The sequence below is a fragment of the Pseudophryne corroboree genome, chromosome 6, assembly GCF_028390025.1.
Source record: "Pseudophryne corroboree isolate aPseCor3 chromosome 6, aPseCor3.hap2, whole genome shotgun sequence".
Taxonomy (NCBI): Eukaryota; Metazoa; Chordata; class Amphibia; order Anura; family Myobatrachidae; genus Pseudophryne; species Pseudophryne corroboree.
Window position 1 is genome coordinate 468,919,513 of NC_086449.1, and position 25,852 is coordinate 468,945,364.

The 25,852-nt window shown below is 46.1% G+C and overlaps 1 protein-coding gene and 1 long non-coding RNA gene across 3 annotated transcripts in view; one reads left to right on the top strand and one right to left on the bottom strand.

The window, feature by feature from the left end:
* Nucleotides 1-2,977, top strand: part of LOC134932623 (uncharacterized) — a 115,667-nt gene extending 112,690 nt beyond the window's left edge. The window contains exon 4 of the long non-coding RNA XR_010179427.1: nt 2,402-2,977. This is a non-coding gene — a long non-coding RNA (uncharacterized LOC134932623). The remainder of the gene's footprint in view (nt 1-2,401) is intronic.
* Nucleotides 1-25,187, bottom strand: part of CPED1 (cadherin like and PC-esterase domain containing 1) — a 590,522-nt gene extending 565,335 nt beyond the window's left edge. For both annotated transcript variants that reach the window (XM_063927207.1, XM_063927206.1), the window contains exon 1: nt 24,483-25,187. In XM_063927207.1, coding sequence (XP_063783277.1) covers nt 24,483-24,698 — 216 coding nt within the window. In that variant the 5' untranslated portion in view covers nt 24,699-25,187. The remainder of the gene's footprint in view (nt 1-24,482) is intronic.
* Between the last annotated feature and the right edge of the window lie 665 nt (nt 25,188-25,852).

The following is a 25,852-nucleotide window of genomic DNA, read 5'->3' on the forward strand; positions in this document are numbered from 1 at the left end:
TATCCATTATGCACAGTGAGATTATTGTTGCCCACTATACCTACACTTGACAGTTCAGCCCATAAGATAGTGAAAACAAAGGTTTATTTTCTTCTATGCCCCCTATATAATATATTGGTGTTTGGATCTCTGGTCTCTAATTATTGACATTGATGGGGACATTTAATATTATATATGCAAAGGACTATTGTGTATAATAAGTGGACTTTCACTATTTTTCATTAATGAATCAAATTTAGCAGCTTATTTATTTATTACTTTCCATGTGTGTATCCACAAATATTTATTAATTTAATATATAACTGTGGTAGACAACACTATGTTAGGAGACGGGTGCATGTTATGCCTCAATGATATTTAGACGCCAGATATACTCCATGTTAGTGTGTGAGGTGAATTAGGCATAAAAGAATGAGGTCATTCTAGTCAAATTGATACAAGCACTCTCCCTGTCACAAGCTGCTACAGTATTGTAACTGTTGTAGCAGCATCTGATGAAACCACAGAATTAAGTGATACACACTTTTCATTGGAAGAACAAATACCACACACATTCATACAGTGGTTCAGCTTTTTAATATCACATTTATTTAGTACACTTTAAATTTTTATTATCATTTATTCATTATAAATATTATTTTTTCACTTGCACATATTTCGCAAGCTTTAACGTATATATATATAAATGTTATATTTTAATTTATTACTGGTCCTCTCCCCTATGGGGCGTTGACTTTTAGGAAATATCAGTGTATTCGCTTTTGAGTGTGCCCTAGTACGGAATACCTTTTCTTTCTTTAGCTATATTCATCTCCCATGCTGCATTGGGCTGGAGCATTTAAAAATGTAATTATGCTGACATTTTCTGGCTTACTTTGTGTTGCCAGAACTGATTCAATGGCTGCAGCATCAGTCATCAGCATATAAAATACAAAATGCACAGATGGATTTAGTGTTGTACAAAAATGGTACTCCTAACAGCTTCTCATTAGCTGGTGGTCAGAGAGCTGTGAATGGCGCACAGTCGGCACAAGATTCAAAGTGCGGCCTCGCTTCTTTTGAATAGCAGCCGGTCCGTGAGCCAGGACTCTCTGGTGGCCGCTACCAGATTTACACCGCAGCCAGTACCTGATGCTCCAGGCCACAGTCCAGGCCACGGTGAGATGGGGGAGTGAGAGGCACCATGGTGAGAGGAGCAGGGAGTGAGTTGGGAAAGTGAGAGGAGCGGGGGGTGAGTTGGCGGAGTGAGAGGAATGGGGGGAGTGAGAGGAGCAGGGCGTGAGTTGGGGGAGTGAGAGGAGCAGGGCGTGAGTTGGGGGAGTGAGAGGAGCAGGGCGTGAGTTGGGGGAGTGAGAGGAGCAGGGGGTGAGATGGGTAGGGAGTGAGAGGAACAGGCGGTGAGACTGGGAGTGAGAGGTGCAGATGGGGGAGTGAGAGGTGCTGGGGCGAGATAGAAGCATTATTTTGAATTGGGGTACTTTTGAGTAGCCATGCCCCTGTGCTTGTGAGACCACACCCCTTTTTGCAGCGGGGAGGGGTCGTGTGGGAGATGAGTTCCCCCACCTCTCCAGGACCACTTTAAGCCGTGTGTGTGTGTGTGTGTGTGTGTGTGTGTGTGTGTGTGTGTGTGTGTATATATATATATATATTTTGTAACAAGCGACCTTCCACCAGACAAGACGCTGACACAGTTGTATGTAAGAAATGCGGACCGTTTACTTCCACGGCATAGTAAACAGACTTTTTCACAGCAAGTTCAATGGGTACCTCAGTTAGGCACCGGTTCACAAACAGCAGGTACACAACTCAGGCTCACTGTCTCTAACCCACTGGCCCGCCCTCTATCGCCTGGCCACTTGTTGGCATCAGGAGCGCTGAGCCTTTGCCCTAACGAGCAATCAGGTGTGCCTGATTGCTGGGAGCGCTTGCTCCAATACCTGGACCGGACCTACATGGATGGGATCTCATGTATGAAATTGCAAGGTATTTCTGTGTATCAACAGCAATACAATACTATAATTTCCTACTGCCAGATAACCTTTGACACAACATTAAAGAGACAACCTGCTATGTCCCAACACCTCCCTGGGCTTAGCGCTCGGCACCCCTGAACTGTTGTGCCCTGTACTGCAAACACCAGAGGTGGCATCCGGACTGGACTGCCACTATATTTATTTATAATTTCAAAATATTTCTCAATGAAATATATGTTTATAGCCCCTCTGTTTTTTCCACACTAGAGTTACTTGTGGGTATAATAAATAGACTGGATGTAGAGCAAAACCTGTCAAGCAGCACAGGAATTAGAGGTAAATCAATAACATAAAGTTTATTATATGGAAATGATCTAATTTTCAATTCATTTTATGCTTCTGTGTATTTATTTTCTCATAATTTACAGATCAACCCAAGTATTAAAGGCATGACATATGCAATGATTCCATGAAATTAAGGTCACTAGATTTTATACCTAATTCTACAAAGGACTCTAAATGTGAGTTATGCTGGCCGGCACAAGCAATATTTAAAGGCTAAAAATTAGATTACTGGAATTCAGCTTTATTTCCTGTACTTCAACTGGGAAGTTCCCGGGGTTCACAGTGATCCTATATTTTGAGTCTGTTGTACTGAAGATACATTTCATTACATTTTTTTTTTACCTTATCTTAGCAATATAATAAATTATGTGTCCCAAAAAGGTTGGGAGTGACTGCCAATTTTGTTCCAGGGCATTACATCGCAGAAAAGCCTTGGACTATAAATGTTATTTATTTGAAGCATAAGAAAAGAGCATAGCACACAGCAAAAGTGATTTAACACTCAATAATTTCCAGTGACATGAAAGCAGACAATTAACTGCCTGTTCGCATATTGCTTTTATTATGGAAGAGTTTGGCATCATATCTAAATGAGGTGTAAACAGCAAACTGAAACCTTTTCACAGTATCAGCAGTAAAGTGTAAATTTTCTTCTTGCTTGTTTTTAAAAAGACTTGACACAGATTGAACAATGTATTTGTATAATAAAAAGGTGAACATTTTAAAAGAACTAAAGTTTTTCAATAGCACAATGGTATTTCAGCTAATGTATGTGGTTTTAGGTAGTGATGAGCGGGTTCGGTTTCTCGGAAACCGAACCCCCCCGAACTTCACCCTTTTTACACGGGTCCGAGCCATACTAGGATTCTCCCGTATGGCTCGGGTAACCCGAGCGCGCCCGAACGTCATCATCCCGCTGTCGGATTCTCGCGAGATTCGGATTCTATATAAGCAGCCGCGCGTCGCCGCCATTTTCACTCGTGCATTGGAAATGTTAGGGAGAGGACGTGGCTGGCGTCCTCTCCGTTATTGTTGAACTTGATTGTGCTGTGCACTATTGCTTAATTGTGGGGAGGGCTGGGGAGCAGCTGTATAACATAGGAGGAGTACAGTGCAGAGTTTTGCTGATCAGTGACCACCAGTTATCCGTTCTCTGCCTGAAAAAAACGCTCCATATCTGTGCTGTGTGCTGCATATATCTGTGCTCACACTGCTTAATTGTGGGGACTGGGGAGCAGCTGTATTATATAGCAGGAGTACAGTGCAGAGTTTTGCTGACAGTGACCACCAGTATACGTTGTCTGCCTGAAAAACACTCCATATCTGTGCTCAGTGTGCTGCTTTATTGTGGGGACTGGGGACCACCAGTATAATATTATATAGGAGGAGTACAGTGCAGAGTTTTGCTGACCAGTGACCACCAGTATATAATATATAGCATTACGGTACAATAGGCCACTGCTGTACCTACCTCTGTGTCGTCATTCATTAAGTATACTATCCATCTACATTCTATACCTGTGGTGCATTTTAGTTTTGCAGTTTGCTGACACAGTGACCACCAGTATACTATATATAGCAGTACGGAAGGCCACTGCTGTACCTACCTCTGTGTCGTCATTCATTAAGTATATTATCCATCTACATTCTATACCTGTGGTGCATTTTAGTTTTGCAGTTTGCTGACACAGTGACCACCAGTATATATAGCAGTACGGTACGGAAGGCCACTGCTGTACCTACCTCTGTGTCATCATTAAGTATACTATCCATCTACATTCTATACCTGTGGTGCATTTTAGTTTTGCAGTTTGCTGACACAGTGACCACCAGTATATATAGCAGTACGGTACGGAAGGCCACTGCTGTACCTACCTCTGTGTCGTCATTAAGTATACTATCCATCTACATTCTATACCTGTGGTGCATTTTAGTTTTGCAGTTTGCTGACACAGTGACCACCAGTATACTATATATAGCAGTACGGAAGGCCACTGCTGTACCTACCTCTGTGTCGTCATTAAGTATACTATCCATCTACATTCTATACCTGTGGTGCATTTTAGTTTTGCAGTTTGCTGACACAGTGACCACCAGTATATATAGCAGTACGGTACGGAAGGCCACTGCTCTACCTACCTCTGTGTCGTCAAGTATACTATCCATCCATACCTGTGGTGCATTTCAGTTGTGCGCAGTAAATATAGTAGTAGGCCATTGCTATTGATACTGGCATATAATTCCACACATTAAAAAATGGAGAACAAAAATGTGGAGGTTAAAATAGGGAAAGATCAAGATCCACTTCCACCTCGTGCTGAAGCTGCTGCCACTAGTCATGGCCGAGACGATGAAATGCCATCAACGTCATCTTCCAAGGCCGATGCCCAATGTCATAGTAGAGAGCATGTAAAATCCAAAAAACAAAAGTTCAGTAAAATTACCCAAAAATCAAAATTAAAAGCATCTGAGGAGAAGCGTAAACTTGCCAATATGCCATTTACAACACGGAGTGGCGAGGAACGGCTGAGGCCCTGGCCTATGTTCATGGCTAGTGGTTCAGCTTCACATGAGGATGGAAGCACTCATCCTCTCGCTAGAAAAATGAAAAGACTTAAGCTGGCAAAAGCACAGCAAAGAACTGTGCGTTCTTCTAAATCACAAATACCCAAGGAGAGTCCAATTGTGTCGGTTGCGATGCCTGACCTTCCCAACACTGGACGGGAAGAGCTTGCGCCTTCCACCATTTGCACGCCCCCTGCAAGTGCTGGAAGGAGCACCCGCAGTCCAGTTCCTGATAGTCGAATTGAAGATGTCACTGTTGAAGTACACCAGGATGAGGATATGGGTGTTGCTGGCGCTGGGGAGGAAATTGACATTGAGGATTCTGATGGTGAGGTGGTTTGTTTAAGTCAGGCACCCGGGGAGACACCTGTTGTCCGTGGGACGAATATGGCCATTGACATGCCTGGTCAAAATACAAAAAAAGTCACCTCTTCGGTGTGGAATTATTTCAACACAAATGCGGACAACAGGTGTCAAGCCGTGTGTTGCCTTTGTCAAGCTGTAATGAGTAGGGGTAAGGATGTTAACCACCTCGGAACATCCTCCCTTATACGTCACCTGCAGCGCATTCATCATAAGTCAGTGACAAGTTCAAAAACTTTGGGTGACAGCGGAAGCAGTCCACTGACCACTAAATCCCTTCCTCTTGTAACCAAGCTCCTGCAAACCACACCACCAACTCCCTCAGTGTCAATTTCCTCCTTACCCAGGAAAGCCAATAGTCCTGCAGGCCATGTCACTGGCAAGTCTGACGAGTCCTCTCCTGCCTGGGATTCCTCCGATGCATCCTTGAGTGTAACGCCTACTGCTGCTGGCGCTGCTGTTGTAGCTGCTGGGAGTCGATCGTCATCCCAGAGGGGAAGTCGGAAGACCACTTGTACTACTTCCAGTAAGCAATTGACTGTCCAACAGTCCTTTGCGAGGAAGATGAAATATCACAGCAGTCATCCTGCTGCAAAGCAGATAACTCAGGCCTTGGCAGCCTGGGCGGTGAGAAACGTGGTTCCGGTATCCACCGTTAATTCAGAGCCAACTAGAGACTTGATTGAGGTACTGTGTTCCCAGTACCAAATACCATCTAGGTTCCATTTCTCTAGGCAGGCGATACCGAAAATGTACACAGACCTCAGAAAAAGACTAAAAAATGCAGTTGCACCCAATGTCCACTTAACCACGGACATGTGGACAAGTGGAGCAGGGCAGACTCAGGACTATATGACTGTGACATCCACTGGGTAGATGTATTGCCTCCCGCAGCAAGAACAGCAGCAGCGGCACCAGTAGCAGCATCTCGCAAACGCCAACTCGTTCCTAGGCAGGCTACGCTTTGTATCACCGCTTTCCAGAATAGGCACACAGCTGACAACCTCTTACGGAAACTGAGGAAGATCATCGCAGAATGGCTTACCCCAATTGGACTCTCCTGGGGATTTGTGACATCGGACAACGCCAGCAATATTGTGCGTGCATTACATCTGGGCAAATTCCAGCACGTCCCATGTTTTGCACATACATTGAATTTGGTGGTGCAGAATTATTTAAAAAACGACAGGGGCGTGCAGGAGATGCTGTCGGTGGCCCGAAGAATTGCGGGCCACTTTCGGCATTCAGCCACTGCGTACAGAAGACTGGAGCACCACCAAACATTCCTGAACCTGCTGCCATCATCTGAAGCAAGAGGTGGTAACGAGGTGGAATTCAACCCTCTATATGCTTCAGAGGATGGAGGAGCAGCAAAAGGCCATTCAAGCCTATACATCTGCCCACGATATAGGCAAAGGAGGGGGAATGCACCTGACTCAAGCGCAGTGGAGAATGATTCTCACGTTGTGCAAGGTTCTGCAACCCTTTGAACTTGCCACACGTGAAGTCAGTTCAGACACTGCAGCCTGAGTCAGGTCATTCCCCTCATCAGGCTTTTGCAGAAGAAGCTGGAGACATTGAAGGAGGAGCTAAAACAGAGCGATTCCGCTAGGCATGTGGGACTTGTGGATGGAGCCCTTCATTCGCTTAACCAGGATTCACGGGTGGTCAATCTGTTGAAATCAGAGCACTACATTTTGGCCACCGTGCTCGATCCTAGATTTAAAACCTACGTTGTATCTCTCTTTCCGGCAGACACAAGTCTGCAGAGGCTCAAAGACCTGCTGGTGAGAAAATTGTCAAGTCAAGCGGAACGTGACCCGTCAACATCTCCTCCTTCACATTCTCCCACAACTGGGGTGCGAGGAAAGGCTAAGAATTCCGAGCCCACCTGCTGGCGGTGATGCAGGGCAGTCTGGAGCGAGTGCTGACATCTGGTCCGGACTGAAGGACCTGCCAACGATTACTGACATGTCGTCTACTGTCACTTCATATGATTCTCTCACCATTGAAAGAATGGTGGAGGATTATATGAGTGACCGCATCCAAGTAGGCACGTCAGACAGTCCGTACGTATACTGGCAGGAAAAAGAGGCAATTTGGAGGCCCTTGCACAAACTGGCTTTATTCTACCTAAGTTGCCCTCCCTCCAGTGTGTACTCCGAAAGAGTGTTTAGTGCAGCCGCTCACCTTGTCAGCAATCGGCGTACGAGGTTACTTCCAGAAAATGTGGAGAAGATGATGTTCATCAAAATGAATTATAATCAATTCCTCCGTGGAGACATTCACCAGCAGCAATTGCCTCCACAAAGTACACAGGGACCTGAGATGGTCGATTCCAGTGGGGTCGAATTAATAATCTGTGAGGAGGGGAATGTACACAGTGAAAGGGGTGACGAATCGGAGGATGATGATGAGGTTGACATCTTGCCTCTGTAGAGCCAGTTTGTGCAAGGAGAGATTGATTGCTTCTTTTTTTGGTGGGGGCCCAAACCAACCAGTCATTTCAGTCACAGTCGTGTGGCAGACCCTGTCGCTGAAATGATGGGTTCGTTAAAGTGTGCATGTTATGTTTATACAACATAAGGGTGGGTGGGAGGCCCAAGGACAATTCCATCTTGCACCTCTTTTTTCTTTAATTTTTCTTTGCATCATGTGCTGTTTGGGGACAATTTTTTGAAGTGCCATCCTGCCTGACACTGCAGTGCCACTCCTAGATGGGCCAGGTGTTTGTGTCGGCCACTTGTGTCGCTTAGCTTAGTCACACAGCGACCTTGGTGCGCCTCTTTTTTTCTTTGCATCATGTGCTGTTTGGGGACAATTTTTTTGAAGTGCCATCCTGCCTGACACTGCAGTGCCACTCCTAGATGGGCCAGGTGTTTGTGTCGGCCACTTGTGTCGCTTAGCTTAGTCACACAGCGACCTTGGTGCGCCTCTTTTTTTCTTTGCATCATGTGCTGTTTGGGGACAATTTTTTTGAAGTGCCATCCTGCCTGACACTGCAGTGCCACTCCTAGATGGGCCAGGTGTTTGTGTCGGCCACTTGTGTCGCTTAGCTTAGTCACACAGCGACCTTGGTGCGCCTCTTTTTTTCTTTGCATCATGTGCTGTTTGGGGACAATTTTTTTGAAGTGCCATCCTGCCTGACACTGCAGTGCCACTCCTAGATGGGCCAGGTGTTTGTGTCGGCCACTTGTGTCGCTTAGCTTAGTCACACAGCGACCTTGGTGCGCCTCTTTTTTTCTTTGCATCATGTGCTGTTTGGGGACAATTTTTTTGAAGTGCCATCCTGCCTGACACTGCAATGCCACTCCTAGATGGGCCAGGTGTTTGTGTCGGCCACTTGTGTCGCTTAGCTTAGCCATCCAGCGACCTCGGTGCAAATTTTAGGACTAAAAATAATATTGGGAGGTGTGAGGTGTTCAGAATAGACTGGAAATGAGTGGAAATTATGGTTATTGAGGTTAATAAAACTATGGGATCAAAATGACCCCCAAATTCTACGATTTAAGCTGTTTTTGAGGGTTTTTTGTAAAAAAACACCCGAATCCAAAACACACCTGAATCCGACAAAAAAATTTCGGTGAGGTTTTGCCAAAACACGTCCGAATCCAAAACACGGCCGCGGAACCGAATCCAAAACCAAAACACAAAACCCGAAAAATGTCCGGTGCACATCACTAGTTTTAGGGCTCCCAGGGAAGGAGACCAAGCAGTGGTGTAACTAGAAATTTTTCTCCCCCAAGCCAAAAAATTCTTCGGCGGCCCCCCCCCCCCCCCCCCCAGTTCCCCCATCCCCCATAATTGGCACTAGTAAAGGGACAAACATGCGCGCCGCAAAAAGGGTGTGTGGCTTTGTTGAAATGGGCGTGGCTTCACATAAAGGGGCGTGGCATTGCAGGAAAAGAACTACCTTATACCCCAGTTTTGCAACCAGCACGCCCAGACGTTAGCCAACACAGAAAAGAAAAATAATCCTGATTCATGCCCCTTAAATTATTTGTCATTTTTCCTCCTTATAGTAATGCCCAGTATACATTATGCCACATACTGCAATGGCCCTTAGACATTATGCCGCACACAATAATGCACATGACACAATATGCACACACCGTAATGCCCCCGACACATTATGCCACACACCGTAATGCCTGTGACACATTATGACAGGAATCGCAATGCCCGTTATACATTATGCTACACACTGCAATGCCCCTGATACATTATAGCACATACAATGTCTGTGCCACATTATGACACACACTGCAATGACCCTGAGACATTATACCACATACCACAATGCCCGTGATATAGTATACAACACACCGTAATGCCTGACACATTATGACACACACCGCAATGTCCGTGGTACATTATGCCACACACTGCAATGACCCTGTGACATTATACCACATATCACAATGCCCGTGATATAGTATACCATACACCGTAATGCCTGTAACACATACTGCAATGCCCGTTATACCCTATGCCACACACCGCAATGCCCGTTATACATTATGCCACACTGCAATGCCCCTGAGACATTATACCACATACCACAATGCCCGTGATATAGTATGCCACACAGCGTAATGCCTGTGACACATTATGACACACACCGCAATGTCTGTGATACATTATGCCACACCGTAATGCCCATTACACATTAAGTCCTACAGTAAGGCTTCTAATTACTTTTAAATTACCTGCTCGTTGCCAGGGGTTGCATGCTCTTGGTTCCATGCACGGTGCCAGGGGTTTTCATGCTCAGGGTGTCATGCTCGTTGCCAGGGGTTTCATGCACTCGGTGTCATGCTCGTTGCTAGGGGGTAGTGCTTTTTGCTAGGGCTGTGCTCCCAGTGCCACATTTGCCCCCAGTGCCAGATATTCCCCCACAGTGCCAAGTACTCACATGCCCCCAGTGCCAAATATAGCCCCCCCCCATGTGCCAGGCACACATATCCCCCCCCCCCAGTGCCACATATGCCCCCAGTGCCAGATATTCCCCCACAGTGCCAAGTACTCAAATGCCCCAGTGCCAAATATAGCCCCCCCCCATGTGCCAGGTACACATATACCCCCCCCAGTGCCACATATGCCCCCTCAGTGCCACATAAGCCACCTCTCACTGTGCTGCATATGCTCCCCCAGTGCTTCCCCCTCCCCGGCTCCCCCGCTGATTTGTGATGGAGGGACACGGAGGGCGCAGCGCGCGCCTCGCCTGTGTCCCTCCTGGGTCTCCGGCGGGTCTGTTAAAGGAAGTGCCGCTTCGTGAGCCAATCAGACCTCACGAACGGCACTTCCTTTATTAGACCCGCCGGAGACCCAGGAGGGACACAGGAGAGGTGCGCGCTGTGCCCTCCGTGTCCCTCCTTACAGCAGCGGAGGGTTAGTGAGAGCAGATTAAACATGCGGACGATCGTCCGCATGTCAATCTGCGCTAAAGCAGTGGCGGCTCCCCCGCAGCCCCTCGACCCCAAGCCACCGCGAGGGCTGCGGGGGCAGTAGTTACGCCACTGAGACCAAGCATATACAATAATTAGAAGGAAGGCAAACCTGGACAGGGATACTAGAACAAAGAATGTACAAAGGAAGCTGAGTTCAGTATTCTTAAGGCAGAATCAGTACCAAAGGGTGAGAGAGAGAGAGTTGTATGGCATTACACAACTTACCCGCAGCTGTGCAATACCATACAACTATGACTCAGGCCCTATGAGCTCTGTATAAAAGATGGTGTTCTACCAGGATCACATGGGACAGATGATGTACTGATTCAGGGATACATTTAATCTTCTAATTGTTCAGCCTGGCCAGATTATCCATGTCCTCTTGGTGGTCTTATAAAGAGGTCAGTTTCATCAAGATTTGTTTAACATCATCCTCCATGTTATTTTCGTAGGTTACTGCTTATTCTAGTCATCTCTCCCTCTGAACAGTACGATATCCAATAGAAGATAGTTCACTACCAGACTAATGGATGGATGTTTGGACTTTTGCGTGAAGCAATGACTTAAGTTCTTTATTTTATGAGTCAAAATGTCCTATATTTTGATAGGTGCTAAATCATAATCACCAGAGGTTTCTGACAAATCCGGACTCAGGCCCAGTGTAAAGAATTAATTCTTTGAGCAGTAGGCCTAATGAGGAGCTGGAGATCTCCAAGATGGGCTGATAAAGTATAAAGGTGCCTCATGTGCCTCAGAAGATAGATCTCACAGGAGGAGGGTAGACTCTGTAAATGAAGATTCATTTTGTGGACTGCGATTATGGTACAGTAGGTCTTTTGTAATGGCTAGCTGAGCTCTACAGAAAAGCACCTCTACGCATTGACTATCATGCAGCAAAGCACCTCAATGCATTCACTACCATGCCATGCCCCTGACATGTTCCCATTTACTGCAGATGCAGTACATTTTGCACTTCTATATTAGAATTATGTCTAACTCTACAGTACATAAGCCCCTCAATGTGCAGATAAAAACAAACATAATTCCATTTAGCTAGGTAGTCAAACACATGGGACTGTCCTTAAAAAAACTAACCAAAAAAACCCCAAAACAGGACGCGAAAGTCCTAACTGGGCAGCAGGATTAGTCTGTGTATGGCCAGTATTACAGTCAGATCTTCTCTGATAAAATAATAATGAATATTCATTGACATTTAAATTGTCATGTACATTTAATTTACAAGTATGGGATATAAAAGTAAACTAAATAAAGCAACTGTGACGAGACAAACAATATTGCTCCCGTAATTCAAATAAAATGTTCAAATATGTTTAAAGGGTCACTAATTAAAATTAATCCAATCTGAAAATGCACCAATTAATATTACCAGTATACAACATAAATAAATACTTTGGTGTTTGTCATTCTAGTTAAGTTTTCTAAAGTACAAGCAGTGCGGTTTCTAGCAGCAGGTGAGCTTTGTGATCGCACGGGGCGCCCGCCATGGCACTTGCTGGCTCCTATCCTGCTCCCCCTCCTCCCTCCGATGGTACCCGCTCGGGGGGTGTCACAACGCAACTGTGTCATTTTGTGAAACTCCGCTCCTGAGTGGAGTGCTATTGGAGGCAGAAGGGGGAGCAGGACAACAGCGCTGGTGCCCGGCGCCAGCACGTATACACCCCTGGCAATGAGCATTACTCCTGGTAATGAGCATTACCCCTGGCAATGAGCATTACACACTCCTGGGAACGAGCATGGCACCCAGAGCCAAAGAATGAAACCCCTGGCAATGAGCATAGAACCTAGAGCACGAAACCCCTAGCAATGAGCAGGTAATTTAAAAGTAATTAGAGGCATTACTGTAGGGCAAATGTATCACAGGCATTACTGTGTGGGGATTAATATGGTGTAATTTTTTTTCTTTTATGTGGTGGCCAAGGTCTTTTAGTGCAAGGTCAAAAACTGGGGTGTAAGGTAGTCTTTTCCTGTGAGACCATGCCCATTTTAGCAAAGCCACGCCCCTTCATCAGGCGCATGCATGCACACCTTTGTTTTTTTATATATCGGGGGCGCATTTTAGAATGACTAAGAGGGGGGGGGCACATTTTTTATTACTGTTCACACTGGGAGCCAAATTGTTTAGAAACAGCCCTGAGTAGAAGACACAGCTAGTAGTAACATTCTGGGAGCTTCTAAAGAGACAAGGTATGAAAGTATAAAGCCAGGTCTACAAACAGAGCTTCATGTGAACCAGTAGCAAGCAAGTCACCAGCTAGAGAGAGAGAAAGGCTTCAGAGCTGCTCAGCATGTTCAGGCACAGCGAAAGGGGGGTACAAAGGGCACCCCTATCCCAGGCCCTGAGGTCCTGAGGGGCCCCAAAGTTCACAGGGACAACCCCACCCCCTTCCCAATTACCGGTACTGGCTGCCAGCAGCAGATCAGCAGTGCCGCGATTCACGGGTGTTTAGTGGGCGGGACCTAATGCAGAGAAGTTGCCGCCCCCATGAAAGACATGTTCTGCAGTTGGGTAATGTCTCTCCAGTTTGCCCTCTTTCTCCCTAACAATCTCTCCCCTCTCTCTCTCGCATTGACAGTCTCTCTCACTGTCTCTTTCCCTCTCTCTGCCTAATACTCTATTTCCTCTCTCCCTGACACTCTCTCTGTCCCTGACACTCTCTCTCTCTCTCTCTCTCCCTCCATGACACTGTGACACTGCCTGTCTCTCTCTCTCCCTGTTCCTGATACTGTCTCTTCCTCTCTCTTTCTCTCCCTCCCTCCATAACTCTGCCTCTCTCTCTCTCTCTATGAAACTCTGTCTCTCTCTTTCTCTGACACATTCTCTCTCCCTCTCTTCCTGACACTTGGTCTCTCTCCCTGACTGTGTCCCTCTCACACTCTCCCTGACACAGTCTCTCTCTTACCCTCTTTCTCTTCCTGACACTGTCTCTCTCCCTGACACAGTCTCTGCCTCTCTCCCTGACTGTTTCTCTCGCTGACACTCTCCCCCTGACACTGTCTTCCTCTCTCTCCCTGACACTCTTTCCCTGACAGTCTCTTTCTCTCTCCCTGACTGTCTTTCTCACCGCTACTCTCTCTGTGACTTTATATCTCTCCCCTTGACTCTGTATCTCTCTTCCTGACACTGTCTCTCTCTATCCCTTCTCTCTCTCTCCCTCTCTCCATCCGTCCCTGATACTGTCTTTCTCTCTCTCTTTTTCCCTCCATCACTCTCTCTCTGAGACTGTCTCTCTCTCTGACACTCTCTCCTCTCTCTCCCTGACACTTGGTCTCTCTCCCTGACGGTGTCTCTCTCACACTCTCCCTGACACTGTCTCTCTCTGAATCTCCTGGACACTGTCTCTCTCTTACCCTCTCTCTCTCCCTGACAGTCTCTTCCTCTCTCCCTGTCTCTCTCATTGACACTCTCTCCCTGACACTGTCTCTCTCCCTGACACTGTCTCTCTCCCTGACACTGTCTCTCTCCCTGACAATGTCTCTCTCTCCCTGATACAGTCTCTCTCTCCCTGTCTCTCTCTCTCACTGACATTCTCAGTGATTCTCTCTCTCTCTCTCTCTCTCTCTCTCTTTCTTTCCCTGACACTCTTTGTCTCTCTTGCTCCCTTCTTTTTCTTTAACTCTCGCTTGCACCCCTCCCATCCTCCCTTTCTTGCTCTTCTCCTTTTCTGATACACTCTCTCTCCCTCTCCTCTCTCATCCCTTTCTCTCTGGCACCCTCTCTCGCGCTCCTCTCTCTCTCTCGCGTTCTTTCCTTTCTCATATTCCCTCTTTTTTCATGAAACCTTCTCTCTTTTACTCTGACGCCCTCTCTCTCTCTCCCTGACCCAACCCTCTCTCTCTCACCCTGACACCCTTTCTCTCGCGCTCCCAGGGGAGGGATGTGTGTGTGGGAGGGTCGAGGGGGGGGGGGGCAGAGATATCCATGTGCACAAGAAAATAAGGGATCCCTTCTGCGCTCATCCAACAACAATAAACAGTAATGCAATAAATGATAGGTTCCCAATGAACGGTCACGGGTGACGTCAGATGGGTCAGATCTCTGCATTTAAGGTCATCCAACTACGAGGATAAGAACTTTCCACCTCGGAGAAGGTAAAGAAGAACCAAGCGACTTAAGACACCTCTACATGCGGGACATACCACGACTCCTTGTGAGTACGGTATGCATTGAGTCTCCCTACATCCAGCACTTCCGCTTTGTATAAGAACTAAAAGAGACTATAATTTAGTCATAGACTTATCCATTGGGAACCTATCATTTATTGCATTACTGTTTATTGTTGTTGGATGAGCGCAGAAGGGATCCCTTATTTTCTTGTGCATTGTGTTCCAGGGTGATTGAGTGATCATCTGTTGGTATCCCTACTGCAGCTCTCTGAGGCGCAGCAGTCCTCTACCTCCCCTTTTTTAGAGATATCCATGTACCAGGCCTCAATATTTCTGTTGCTGGCCCTGAGCATGCTTCATGGCTATCAGGAGTGTATTGATGAAACCTGTCGTGCCACAGTGCAAGTGAGCTGAGCGTCTTGTCCAAGAGCAAGTACTGCTAATTTCTCAGATGAAATCTAACAGTTTGGTGTAATTTATTTACACATCAGAATCTACCTTTTGTGTGTTGCAGGAACGTTCGCTGATATACGGCTTATAACGCTCCTACAACAGTCGAGATCGGGAGGTCACATCTTATGAGCTGTTTAATATTTGTTGGCCTGACCTCCCAATCTCATAGAAGCCCATACACACTGAGCTACAGTATTTCTAGCACAGTGGGCCTCATTCCAACCTGGTCGCACGCAGGCTATTTTTTTACACTGCTGCGACCAGGTAATTGCCACCTACAGGGAAGGGGGTTAAGGGCTTTTCAGGGGTGCGATGGGCTGTGCAGTGAGCTGCACAAACAAAAGTTTGTGCAGTTTCTGCACAGCCCAGGACTTACTCAGATGCTGTGACGATCCGGGCCGGGTGTGACGTCAGGAACCCTCCTCCGCAACGGCTGGGCATGCCTGCATTTCTCCGGACACTCCCAGAAAACGGTGAGTTGCCACCCTGGAATGCCTTCTGCCTGTCAATCTTCTTCGTCGCGGCCCAGCGACTCCCGTAGCGGGCTAGCGACGCACCTGCACTTTGCGATCCGTGCATGTGCGCAGTACAGACCCGATCGCATGGTTGCAAAAAAATGCAGCATGCAATCGGGTCTGAATGACCCACAGTGTGTATGGGGCTCCCAGGGGAATTGGTGGGCACACAGCACTTGACTGATCTGCAGCATTTACCTGAACAGCAGAGTAATTGCAAAGTGTTTACTCAGCTTTGTTATATATTGGTTGAAGTCTGATGTACATTAAAAAAAAAATCTATGACTACACTAGAGATGAGCAGAATAATTAGGAAAGTTTCAAAGTTTGATGATGGAGAAACACTAGACTAAAGTGCACTAGCACAGAATACAAGAATTTACCAAATGATGTCAGACTTCAAAAATGTATGTAGCAGTGATGCCTAGCACTAAAGCTTATGTAACAAACTTTTACTGGTATATATCAATTACTGTGAAAAATCCTATGTTAAGTTCCTTTGTTTGATGGAAAAAAGTTGAAGGAACAATGGACAGGACTAAGGACCCTATTCAGTAAGGATTTCAAATTCTGCCTATTAGCAGAATTTGCAATCCTTTTGATCGCAAATCGCAAGGCAAGGCCACCCAGCATGCTACCCGTCGCCTCCCGCCTGCGACCACGCTGTAATTGCGGTCATACCGCAATTTTAGTCTGATCGCAGAAAGTAAGGAAGCATTCTGCTGGCGTAGCCTGGCTGCGACTGCAGGAGGCCCGCTGCCATCTTTGTGATCGCAGCAGCTGTGTGTGACATCACGCAGCCAACCCAATCACACCCACGCCCCCTGTTTGCACCACCACGCCTCCATTTTTTCGTCACCGCCCCTGCAACGCCTTTGAAATGGAGCGCTGCTGCCCCCCTCCCACCCCGCGAACGCCTCTGTCTGATTGATAAACAGAGGTGTTCGCATGCAGGCACATGCACAGGATGTTATTAATTTTTGGAGCTGGATCGCGTTTTGCGATTCAACCTGAATAGGGACCTGAGTTGGAAAAGTTAATCTCTCTGCTTGAATCAACATAATATATTCATCATACAGTGATGGTACCGTATGTCATCTGCTTGTTGTTCTTGCCATCATTACATTCATATTTTTTCTGTCCCACAAAATCCAAAAAGGATTATAAGTCTCGTTATTCCTAGCAGTTGCTACCCATATTATACAATTACTTCAAGCAAATATAAAAATCTGTATATTCAACTTTTATATTAATTTGTATATCTATGTGATTGAAAATATTCATCTGATTGTTACCATGCAGTATCAGGGAAATGGATGTGTTTATTAGCCAGGTACTGCAGTTAGAAATAGCTGATTGCTAATTATACCCCTGGTGTGATGTGCATGTTGTGAATGGACAGATCGATCACATGACTTGGAGACCTGGCCTTTATAAACCTGAACAGTTGGAAAAGCAGCACTCTTTGATAAAGGGGATAGGAATCCCCGAAACATGTTAGAGATCTGCCGTTATTTGTAACCAGCTTCAGCAATAAACTTCACTAGTGATCAAGTGAGCGGTACATATCATCTATACCCTGTCCGTGACTGCAGCCGGACTTAGCCGCAAGTGGAGACCAGCTTCCGCACCAGACTCCCAGTGTTGTTCTTGCTGTGCTGCAAACTTTGTGATTTTATTGTATATTATCTTTTAATATTAAACATCAGCTGTTTGGACCGTACATTAGACGGGACAGCTGTTTCCTGGGGTGTTCTAAAGATACCCTTATGTGAACGCGTGACAGAATTAATATGTAAGTGATCATATGTTATGAAGTTATCCCGTTTTATTATATATTGAAGAAATTATATTGGGGGTTAAAGATACCTTGTTTGGCCTACAGGTGAGAACCCTAATGTAAGTTCTTAATTAAGAGGGTGTGTTTCCTGGTGTACCACTCACGAATATTGAAGGATTAAGAACAGCATACTGCAAGTGAACAGTGCCAGTTTTATTTTTTTGCATTAGTGTCCTGTGGAGATTTATAGGTGTTCTCCTTTAAACTGTGTGGCTGGAGTTTACTGGTCAGCGCAGAAACCACATTTTGATTCTTGTGCTACGGGGGTGTCGGTGACAGCTAACCCTCTGAGGGGATTGGCTATGGCTAATGCCCCTAGTGCCTAACCCTAACCCCCACCCCTATACTCACCTTCGGGATGTCGGCTGACGGTGTTCTGGTGCTGGTCTCCTGAAGGACGTCGGGATTCCGGCGTTGGTCACATGACCATCAGCATCCCGACTGCTGGGATGCCCTTTCGCATCCCTGTCTGAAGTAAGGGTATTTAACCACATGGGGGGTATTGAATTAGTGCCGTTTTTTCAACCAGTAGAAAAAAAATCCTGCATTTTTCGCCTGTTTTAAGGTCGAATTGACATTCAACCTATTCATTACTCGTGCCGTTTTATCAACGGGTCGAAAAATCTGGTATAGGCAAAAACCACGTGTATCAGCGAATTTATCGCCGATACACACGTTTTGTCAAATTTGCGGGCGTTTTTGCCTGTTTTGAGGTCGTTTTTCATGCTGATTCAACAAAAAAACAAAACGAAAAGGCATGGGCAAAAATGGATTAAAAAACGGGCAAAAACACCTGCTATTAAATACGCCCACATCGAATTAGTGCTGGTTTTCCGACGGTCGGAAAACTCAGCACTAATTGAATATACCCCATAGAAGTGCTTGCTATATGAAACCTTTGGCTCTGTCAACTTGAAGGAGTACTTCCATTTCTCCAGTTCATTCATGAGTGTTATATATTGTTTTATTAATGATAACATGCTATTCAAATGTGTTTGTTTTTTTAAGCACTAATTATTGACAAAGAATGTAAAGAAGCTCTACATACACAGCAATGAAAGAGCAAATATATTTTCTCTTTAATATTTTCTGTCATAGTTTACATGATTCACTAAACATAATAATAATAATAGTAATAATAATAATAATAATAATAATAATAATAATTGTATCATGGTCTTTTCACAATACTAAATACAATGAACAATCCCTACACAAATCCACTCATCTGTTAGCTAGCAATTTCTGGTATTTATTTTATCTGCTTGCAGAAGTGCAGTCAAAATGAACTCTATCAACTGCACGGCTATTGAACTCTCACCATATGACTGTAGCAGTTAGGGTAAAGACTGGCAATTGTAGTCTGCTGGTAGAGAAGCTGAAATTTACTGTTAATAATATTGACATCACTATAGGGCATACACACAGAGAGATGTGTGCTTCATTTCTAAACAATCTAGTCAGATTGCTTAGAATTTAAGCACACATCGCTACATGTGTATGCCTCTTAACACTCTGATTTTTCACTGCTAGCTTTTATTTGAGTGGTGCCCTGGGGTGGTTTTTTATATGATGTATAATTATTACATTTATTATAATTCCAATGGTTCTATGGTGCACCTGCTCTCATTTTCTATGTTGTGGTATTAAGTCTCAGCTAGGCAGCACATCCCATTATAAGTAGCTAGGGTGTGTAGTCCAGGCCCTCTTTCCCCAATATATTCAATATTATGTGTGTGTATACACACCTGAAGGCTAGAGACGTCTTTCAATCTGGATTGGCACCCCACCCACTGACTCTGAGGCTTTTAAATAGGGACCTAGCATTTCTGTGTATCAATGACACAAGTAAGATCTTTATAATTATATAGCAAGTCGGTTTTGGGGTGAAATTTTGGGGTATGGGGCTCCTTGGATTACTCTGGCTGGGTGCTTTGGGGCATCACCATTTTACACTTATTTTTAACACTAATATCACTCTGTTTTTATTTATGTAACATTTTCACACATCTTTCACTTTTTGAACACTTTACATTGATTATTTAATACTTTAACATTCTGATACTTCACTGCTGTCCTCTCCCTAACACTCAGCGGCTACTTTCACTTAACGAACACACTGATTTTTAACTGCTATCTTTTTTTTGTTTTGTTTTTTGTGTGGTGCCCTGGGGTGGTTTGGCTGGGGTGGTTTGGGGGTGCCCTTCTTCCCAGAGATGAACCCCTATAAAGTTAGGGACCTGCCCAATGAGGTTTACCTTGACCAATGGTGGGCAGGCTCATAATCAGAGCCGGCCCTAACCAATATGATGCCCTAGGCAAGATTTTGGCTGGTGCCCCCTAGAACCGCCACTAGTTCTGCAGGAGATGCCTGGCATGAGTCATCTGGCAGCTCTGCTAACGTCTGGCGCTCTTTGTTTATGAAAATGCATCTTATTTGCATTACTATGAAGCTAGGAAGGATGCACAAGCAGCTTCTGCTGATTAAAATAATATGCAGCATGCCTATATTCTGTGCGCGACTGCATCTGCATACGAAATGCCACATTACAGTGATTTCCAGGAATACACTGCAATGTAGTATTTCATATACAGATACAGCCGCAGTCACACACAGAATATAGGCATGCCGCATATCATTTTAATCAGCAGAAGCTGCTGATGCCCCTAAGCATAACAAATGCCCTAGGCATTTACCAAGTTTGCCTATGCCTAAGGCCGGCTCTGCTCATAATATTAGCCAATTTTATGCCAAAATCCTCAAATATGATGTATAATTATTACATTTATTATACTACGAATGGTCCTATGGTGCACCTACTCTCTTTTCCTATGTTTTAGTATTAAGTCCTAGCTAGGTAACAAATTCCATTATAAGTAGCTAGAGTGTGCAGTGCAGGTCCTCTTTTCCCAATAGGGTAGTTCAAAGATGGACACAGTTCGCATCACTGCTGCATTTTATGGATGCAGCTGCTGTGTGCAAATATGCTAATGCTGCAGAAGACGTCTTGTGCTAATAGATACTTCCCGCATGCTTGTGTGAGCCACTGCTGCGTCCGAAGATGCAGCAGAGGATCACATGCGTGAACATCGCCCCTCTGAGTAGCCTTCACGTTACTCAGGATGGCCATATATTGCAGGCTTGCAGGACCAGGAAATCTGCCCCATTTAGGAGAACGATCCCCATCACCTTCCCACAGGTAAGGATAGAGGCACCCACGGGTAGGGGCAGAGGCACACATGGGTAAGAGCAGAGGGTTGGGACACAGCCACCCACAGGTAAGGATAGAGGCACCCACGGGTAGGGGCAGGGGCACCCACAGGTAAGGATAGAGGCACCCACAAGTAAGGATAGAGGCACACACGGGTAGGGGCATAGGCATACAGGTAGGAGCAGAGGCACCTACCGGTGAGGGCAAATGCACACACAGGTAGGGGCAGAGGCACACATGGGTGGGGGCAGAGGCATGCTTTAGTGTCAAAGCTAAGCAAGGAGACCTAGAGCCCTTTGACATAGAGTCAGCCTGCAAACCTAACACATTTAACATACAGCGGACGTAGCTTGGCCTGTTGTCCCAGCATTTACAGCACTGAGCAGGGCAGCATCAGAGGCGGGACAGGACAGAGAAGGTGGCGGATTATTCTCTTCAGCACCAGCATTTTGACAGCATCAATCCGGGTAAGCCCAGAGGTGCGGCCTGACAAAGATTGGCATTATTCTTTAAATTCCATAGCGAAGCATGAGTATTCAGCTAGTTATAAATAAACAAAACTGATGGCCCCTGTGTAGTGTCTCATTTTACAATATCTTGACTTGATTTTATACCTGATAACCAGGGGTGAAAGTAAGAGGGAACGAGGTGGAACTGAGTTCCACCACCTCTAATGGCAGGTGAAACTAGTTCCACCTCCTTCACAACCCTGCACATTAACTCCAACAGAATAGCCTGTCCCACTATCTTTGTCAATAGATGATGCGGGTGACGCTAGTGTCACTACCTGCAACTGCCTCCCCCTCAGGTCCTGGCAGCTCCACTGTCCTCTGCCTGCAGCCCAGCCCTCCTGATACTCACACACGCTTTGCCTGTCCTCAGGTGCCAGTGGCTTCCTTTTCTAGCACGGCATCTGTGATGTCATGCTGTCACCGCCACTAAAGTGAAGAAGAGACACAAAGAGAAGTAGGCTTTTTGCATGCTGAAGACAAGCTGAAATGGGGCTTGAGAGACACAGAGAGGCAGGGAATGGAGCTGCTGGAGGGACACGGTCAGGGAGCTGCTGGAGTTACAGAGACAGAGATGTGTATAAGGGGCACTGCTGGAGTTACAGAGACAGAGATGTGGATAAGGGGCACTGCTGTGGGCATTATTTGTATAAGGGGTACTACAACTGTGGGCATTATGTGTATAAGTGGCACTACTGCAGGCATTATGTGTATGTGTCAATTCTGTGGGCATTGTTTTATAAGTGGCATTACTGTAGACATTATGTGTAAGGGCAGTGCCGTTTCTAGCGGCGGGCGAGCCGTGCAACCGCACGGGGCGCCCGCCGCGGCACTTTAAGTGTTATTTCCCCCTCTCCTCCCTCTCCCCGAGCGCTCCTGCTCGAGGGGGCGGAGTTTCGCGAAATGACGCGTTTGCGTCATGACGCAAACGCGTCATTCCACGAAGCCCCGCCCCCCAAGCAGGAGCGCTCGGGGAGAGGGAGGAGAGAAGCTGGAAGGAGGCGGCGGCGGGGGCGGCTGGCGCGAGGGACGTCCGGCGGCGGGATCCGAAGAGCGGAACATGTAAGTATATCTCTCTTCTCTCTCTCCCCCTTCCTTCCCCCCCACCACTTGACACCTGCCTGCCACACTGGGGATACCTGCCTGCTGCACTGTGTAAAATGGGGACACCTGCCTGCCACGCTGTGTAAAATGGGGGCCTGCCTGCCACGCTGTGTAAAATGGGGGCCTGCCTGCCACGCTGTGTAAAATGGGGGCCTGCCTGCCGCGCTGTGTAAAATGGGGACACCTGCCTGCCGCACTGTGTAAAATGGGGACACCTGCCTGCCGCACTGTGTAAAATGGGGACACCTGCCTGCCGCGCTGTGTAAAATGGGGACACCTGCCTGCCACGCTGTGTAAAATGGGGGCCTGCCTGCCACGCTGTGTAAAATGGGGGCCTGCCTGCCGCACTGTGTAAAATGGGGACACCTGCCTCACTGTGTAAAATGGGGACACCTGCCTGCCGCACTGTGTAAAATGGGGGCACCTGCCTGCCGCACTGTGTAAAATGGGGACACCTGTCTGCCGCACTGTGTAAAATGGGGACACCTGCCTGCCGCACTGTGTAAAATGGGGACACCTGCCTGCCGCACTGTGTAAAATGGGCGCCTGCCTGCCGCACTATGTAAAATGGGGACACCTGCCTCACTGTGTAAAATGGGGACACCTGCCTCACTGTGTAAAATGGGGACACCTGCCTCACTGTGTAAAATGGGGACACCTGCCTGCCGCACTGTGTAAAATGGGAACACCTGCCTGCCGCACTGTGTAAAATGGGGACACCTGCCTGCCGCACTGTGTAAAATGGGGATACCTGCCTGCGTACTGTGTAAAATGGGGATATCTGCCTTCCGCACTGTGTAAAATGGGGAAACCTGCCTGCCACACTTTGTAAAATGGGGATACCTGCCTGCCGCGCTGTGTAAAATGGGGATATCTGCCTGCCGCACTGTGTAAAATGGGGATACCTGCCTGCGTACTGTGTAAAATGGGGATATCTGCCTGCTGCGCTCTGTAAAATGGGGACACCTGCCTGCCGCACTGTGTAAAATAGGGACACTTGGCTGCTGTAATGTGTAAAATGGGGACTTTTTTTATTTTTTCCCCCCTGTGGTGGGCGTGATGATATCAGATGAGGCCACGCCTTGTTGGGAGCGCGCGCGCCTCCGGCGCGCGCATACTTTTTCTTTTTATAGCTATAAGGGGGGGGGCGCAATTTTTTTTATAGCAATGGGGGGGGGGCACATTTTTAAATCTCGCACTGGGAGCCAAATTGTCTAGAAACGGCCCTGTGTAAGGGGCACTACTATAATGGGTGTTGTGTGTAAGGGGGACGACTGTTGTGGGCATTGTCTATAAGGGACACTACTGTGTGATGTAATGTGAATAAGGGGCACTACTGTGTGGTGTAATATGAATCACGGGAACTACATGTGATGTATTGTGAAAAAGATTGTTCTACTTTGTGGCATAATTTGAATTGGGGATACTGAGTGACTACACCCTTATTTGTGAGACCACGCACATTTTTCTGCAACCAGCAGGGTGCCCTCAACCCTAGCCCTTGCTCCACCCAATGGGAGGGGGTAGTAGGTGATGGGGGAAATGAGTTCCACCACCTCTGAAGGACCACTTTAAGCCCTGCTGATAACTATAAGAAATGAACATTTTACTTGAAGTCCTTAATTACAGAATAACTGATTACATTCACCAGATAACTGATTACATTCACCAGAATAACTGATTACATTCACATGCTCTGTAGGAGTAACTAGTGGTTTTTTGATGGCTTTTAATTTTTTCCAAATGACCTATTGTGGAACAGGCGTTCTACTGTACAACGTGCTCGTACAGCAACTAGTATTATGTTTACCCAAGGAGAGCTTTTAAACTATGCCATATATATATATATATGTACAATGCTGACATCTGTACCTAGAAAATTATCCAATAATATAGAAGATCACTAATCCTGTGTACTGTACCTTCAGAAACAAAGTTAAAGCAGGATCAGTAACTTCATATCCATTGGTAACATGCTCAGTAACAAGGTAATTGATTATTCAATATGATGTGTCTTCAGTAACTTACATCCTTTATCCTTCTGACTATGCTGCCCCACTTATAGAGGCAATCCTTCTCTCTGGTCACGTCAAGGAGGTCCTGGAGTGTCCCAGCGTCATACTTCTGTAAGGTCCAGGATGGGCTCCTCCACAGTAGGGTGAGGCACTGATATAGAAGGACACACACCGCCACAAGCAGGGCAACAAGTACCAGACTGGGGCAATATCGTCGTCTCCAACCCATGTCCTCCTCTCCACCACTTCTTCTACAGTATAAGCCCTTGAATGTAACTTCTAGGCAGAAGTGTGGGACATTATGCTCATCTCTAGGTCCGTGGCGTCCATGGTGCAATAAATAGCGGACAGTTATGTTGCAGATGAGCTAAAATTGCTGCCACCAAAGTTGAAAAATCCAGAGAGAGAGAGAGACTTTGAGAACAGACTAAACTAAATAGCATTAAATGGCAGCAGATTGGAAAAGCAATACGAATCCCGTGGTCCATCTGGAAGTTCAGAATCCTTCATCACCGAAAACGGGCATGCAGAGAGAAAGTATTGTGTCATCTGCATCCATGTTACAGACTGCTGATATAAATAGCTGAGACTCGCAAAGTTTACTTTCCACCAACAGCTTTGTTGAAAAGTTGAGTTTACTTCCAAAGTCCTCTCCTCCGTCTGAGCAGGACGCTTCCCCCCCGTCCCCTGACTGCTGCTGATGTGTGCGCTGCTGCCTATGGCTGCCGGCCGAGGAACACAAGCACAGCACATGCACGCACCATCTGAATCCTCTTGGACCACAGGCATTAGAAAGACTTGCTTTCTTTTTGGGTGGGGTTGCACTAGCACAGGAACTACAGAATAATAATGCAGTTTAGGTGTTATGCCCAACTCGGCGAGGTAAGAATTCGCTAACTAGTCTCACTATTTCACTATTCAAGGTTTCCTTTATATTATTATTATTATTATTCTACTACTCTAAAATTAAAACCAGATGTTTCCAACGTAAGCCTGCACATGCTCATTTTACAGTAAACCTCTGGTTGCGTATCTGGATAGCACAGTTTCCATTAATGTTTGTATTAGGGGTACTGCTTATTATTAATTATTATTATTATTATTATTATTATTATTATACACACTATGACATTCTCATATGATTCCCTTGTTGCAGGATTCATATGTCCACTAAAGCTATTTAACATTGTTTGATACAATTGTACATACCACAAAGAAACATAAAATCAAGAAAACAGTCTGTTCATGTTGCTACATAGATATAATCCCAGAATGTTGCTACATGTATATTATTCCAGAATGTTGCCACAGAGATAGAATCCCAGAATGTTGCTTCAGTACATGTATATTATTCCAGAATGTTACCACAGAGATAGAATCCCA